Source organism: Ipomoea triloba, chromosome 11, assembly GCF_003576645.1.
Source record: "Ipomoea triloba cultivar NCNSP0323 chromosome 11, ASM357664v1".
Taxonomy (NCBI): Eukaryota; Viridiplantae; Streptophyta; class Magnoliopsida; order Solanales; family Convolvulaceae; genus Ipomoea; species Ipomoea triloba.
Window position 1 is genome coordinate 6,633,512 of NC_044926.1, and position 4,094 is coordinate 6,637,605.

The 4,094-nt window shown below is 35.2% G+C and overlaps 1 protein-coding gene across 2 annotated transcripts; it reads left to right on the forward strand.

Annotated features, from left to right (window-relative positions):
- Window positions 1-638: 638 nt before the first annotated feature.
- On the forward strand, window positions 639-4,094 carry LOC115996179 (acid phosphatase 1-like). 2 transcript variants are annotated; one of them, XM_031235321.1, is made up of 3 exons: window positions 639-1,142; window positions 3,235-3,444; window positions 3,669-4,094. In XM_031235321.1, the coding sequence occupies exons 1-3, from the start codon at window positions 730-732 to the stop codon at window positions 3,841-3,843; spliced, it is 798 nt and encodes a 265-aa protein (XP_031091181.1). In that variant the 5' UTR covers window positions 639-729; the 3' UTR covers window positions 3,844-4,094. The 2 variants fall into 2 exon arrangements, with proteins under 2 accessions (XP_031091181.1, XP_031091180.1); XM_031235320.1 differs by lacking the exon at window positions 639-1,142 and adding an exon at window positions 1,929-2,428.

Below are 4,094 nucleotides of genomic sequence, written 5' to 3' on the forward strand. Positions count from 1 at the left end.
TATTCGTACTTATAATTTGGTCCGGGCAAATAATCCAAAACCTGCTACTGAACTACCGTTTAACATTTATCCAAAAACAAAATCATTACCAAACAATTTTTTAATTTAATTTGTACCCTAAAAAAATACGGAGTAAATCTTTTTGTAATTAATAACACCAGCATTTGCTTTCAAAAAAAAAAAAAAAAACCAGCATTTATTATTATTATTATCTATTTTTTTGTTTGATAACTTAGTTCTCTGGTTCATTGGATTATATTCTTATCCTGATTTTTATAAATTCATCCCAAGTCTTTGAGGTAAATCTAATTTCAATATTGAACACTAAATTATACATTTTTGTGCAAAAAAGCTAAACCTCAACCAATCAACCCAAACCTAAATCTCCATTATTCACTACAAGAATAGAATTCTATCATATTGTTGGAAATAAAATTTTAAGTGCTGCTTCTCATATGTAAATAAATTATTTTAAATGTTTGATATTTTCTTTTGAGACCAAATGTTTGATAAATGTTGCTTTTTAAATGTTCGCTCTTTTTCAATACTGTACTACGCCTAGTCGCTTATACAGGTAAAACATGTACGGATTTTTTAAAATTAAAAGTTAGCCTCATATCCTATTGAGAAAGTGGGAAACTTCCAATTTTGGGTATTAAAACCCCCAAAATTGCATCAAAAATTTCATCCCCTTCTTAGTAGTGAAGAAAAATTACAGAAACAAAGACGATGAAAATGGCCATTCAACTCTTCTTTCTTTTCACTGTAACAGCGTGGGCTGTTATTGCCGCGCCCCATCCGCCGTACATTGAGCAGGCGGTGGAGATCCACCGCCTGCGGCCGCAGACGGGGTCCGCCGGCCACCGCATCCCGCAGATCGACTGCCTGAGCTGGCGTCTCGGCGTGGAGACAAACAATATCCGTGACTGGAAAATGGTCCCGTCCGACTGCGAAAACTACGTCGGCCATTACATGCTGGGAGAGCAGTACAGGGACGACTGCGAGATAGTCGCCGACGCCGCCATCGAGTACGCCAACGGCCTCACGCTCTCCGGCGACGGCAAGGACATTTGGGTCTTTGACATCGACGAGACTACCCTCTCTAACTTGCCTTACTATGCCCGCTCCGACGTCGCTTTTGGGTACGTAATAATTAATTAATGTCGTGAATGCGACTATTTTTTATTTTTTTTTGAAAAATTTCTTCATTAAGAAAATCTCAGCTACAATTATTGTCCATATAAAATCATAACTTTATCTCAATAAGTCGATATGAGACAAACGAAGCAACAAGCTTCATCTTTGAGATGCCATAAACAAAATAGTAGGCTTCGTCTCTAGAATCTCAAAGTTCATCCATGAGATTTCACAGATGAAGCTTGTTGCTTTGTTCGTCTAACATTGAGATGAGATGATTTTATTTAGAAGTAATTAAAAATTTTAAACGATGAAAAGGTNAAAAAAAAAAAAAAAAACCAGCATTTATTATTATTATTATCTATTTTTTTGTTTGATAACTTAGTTCTCTGGTTCATTGGATTATATTCTTATCCTGATTTTTATAAATTCATCCCAAGTCTTTGAGGTAAATCTAATTTCAATATTGAACACTAAATTATACATTTTTGTGCAAAAAAGCTAAACCTCAACCAATCAACCCAAACCTAAATCTCCATTATTCACTACAAGAATAGAATTCTATCATATTGTTGGAAATAAAATTTTAAGTGCTGCTTCTCATATGTAAATAAATTATTTTAAATGTTTGATATTTTCTTTTGAGACCAAATGTTTGATAAATGTTGCTTTTTAAATGTTCGCTCTTTTTCAATACTGTACTACGCCTAGTCGCTTATACAGGTAAAACATGTACGGATTTTTTAAAATTAAAAGTTAGCCTCATATCCTATTGAGAAAGTGGGAAACTTCCAATTTTGGGTATTAAAACCCCCAAAATTGCATCAAAAATTTCATCCCCTTCTTAGTAGTGAAGAAAAATTACAGAAACAAAGACGATGAAAATGGCCATTCAACTCTTCTTTCTTTTCACTGTAACAGCGTGGGCTGTTATTGCCGCGCCCCATCCGCCGTACATTGAGCAGGCGGTGGAGATCCACCGCCTGCGGCCGCAGACGGGGTCCGCCGGCCACCGCATCCCGCAGATCGACTGCCTGAGCTGGCGTCTCGGCGTGGAGACAAACAATATCCGTGACTGGAAAATGGTCCCGTCCGACTGCGAAAACTACGTCGGCCATTACATGCTGGGAGAGCAGTACAGGGACGACTGCGAGATAGTCGCCGACGCCGCCATCGAGTACGCCAACGGCCTCACGCTCTCCGGCGACGGCAAGGACATTTGGGTCTTTGACATCGACGAGACTACCCTCTCTAACTTGCCTTACTATGCCCGCTCCGACGTCGCTTTTGGGTACGTAATAATTAATTAATGTCGTGAATGCGACTATTTTTTATTTTTTTTTGAAAAATTTCTTCATTAAGAAAATCTCAGCTACAATTATTGTCCATATAAAATCATAACTTTATCTCAATAAGTCGATATGAGACAAACGAAGCAACAAGCTTCATCTTTGAGATGCCATAAACAAAATAGTAGGCTTCGTCTCTAGAATCTCAAAGTTCATCCATGAGATTTCACAGATGAAGCTTGTTGCTTTGTTCGTCTAACATTGAGATGAGATGATTTTATTTAGAAGTAATTAAAAATTTTAAACGATGAAAAGGTTAGATGTATAGTAATTATAAATATAAATAATAATAGAAGACACATAATAATAAGTTATAGTAACAAAATAACTAGAAGGTGATTTGGAGAAATGTTATTTGGTTCAATTGCACGTTTTAAATTTGTTGAAGGGGTTAATTATATTTTTTTTAAAAAAATTCAATTGCTTAATATATTTTCTTGTAAAGTTTAATGGTTAATTTATTTCTTATATACTCTATTTGTCCCATTTTATTTATCCTACTTTTAGTTAAACAATTCTTTCTTCTTTGTTTATTTTTCTTTAGTATTTTCTACTTATTTTTAAATTTAATTTTTTTGTATTTAATAATGCTGTAGTTTTTAAATATATAAATTTTGTATACTAATATTATACTTAATATTATGAAAAAATTGAATTAAGAATAACATCTCATTAATTAAATTATACACTTTTAATCCGGACAAATGCATCTTTCAAATTAATATGGTGGATTTGGATTTGAATTCAGGGCCATAGCTTATAACTCAACCAAGTTTAACGAATGGGTGAGCGAGGCAAAGTCGCCGGCGATTCCGGCGAGTCTCCGGTTGTACAACGTCTTACTCTCTTTGGGGATTAGGCCGGTATTCCTAACAGGAGTAAGAGAGGTACAGAGAGAAGCTAGAACCACTAATCTACTCCAAGCCGGTTATCAAAATTGGGAAAAGCTAATTCTCAAGTAAGTACATACAGTGAAACGAACATGTGTTTTACAGCAGAGATTTTTTTATTTTTATTTTTTGTCATACCAGCACTTTTAATTCCTTACCATACTAATTTCTGTTCGTACCTAATCGATCCAATTAAAGAATAAAGTGTTGATCAGATTAGTTTTTCCATACAAGAAGTTTTGATTTTACATTTCTGGTAATTGGATGAATGTGTTATAAATAAATATATTAGGGGAGTGAATGAAAGTGGGTCAGGTGCTGTGTTCAAGTCCGGGAAGAGGACGGAGCTGGTGAACGCCGGATATAGGATCGTGGGGAACATGGGAGACCAATGGAGTGATCTGCTCGGACCGGACGCCGGAGATCGGACGTTTAAGGTACCGGATCCAATGTACTACATTGGGTGAAATGGAATAGTAAATCTTGGGCAAATTTAAGGATTTAATGCCATAAATACATATGTACTTCATCTCATCATCTAAATCACTTGGCATGAATTGAATTAGTCTTGATATACTGTGGCTAATCACGGAGCCAATCTTAATAAGATTATAAGGAGAATAAAAGTTATGTCTGTGTAATAATGTGAATTGATAATAATGGCATATTTTGAATGATTTATTGTACAATAATAAGATACATACTTTTAAAGTTATCA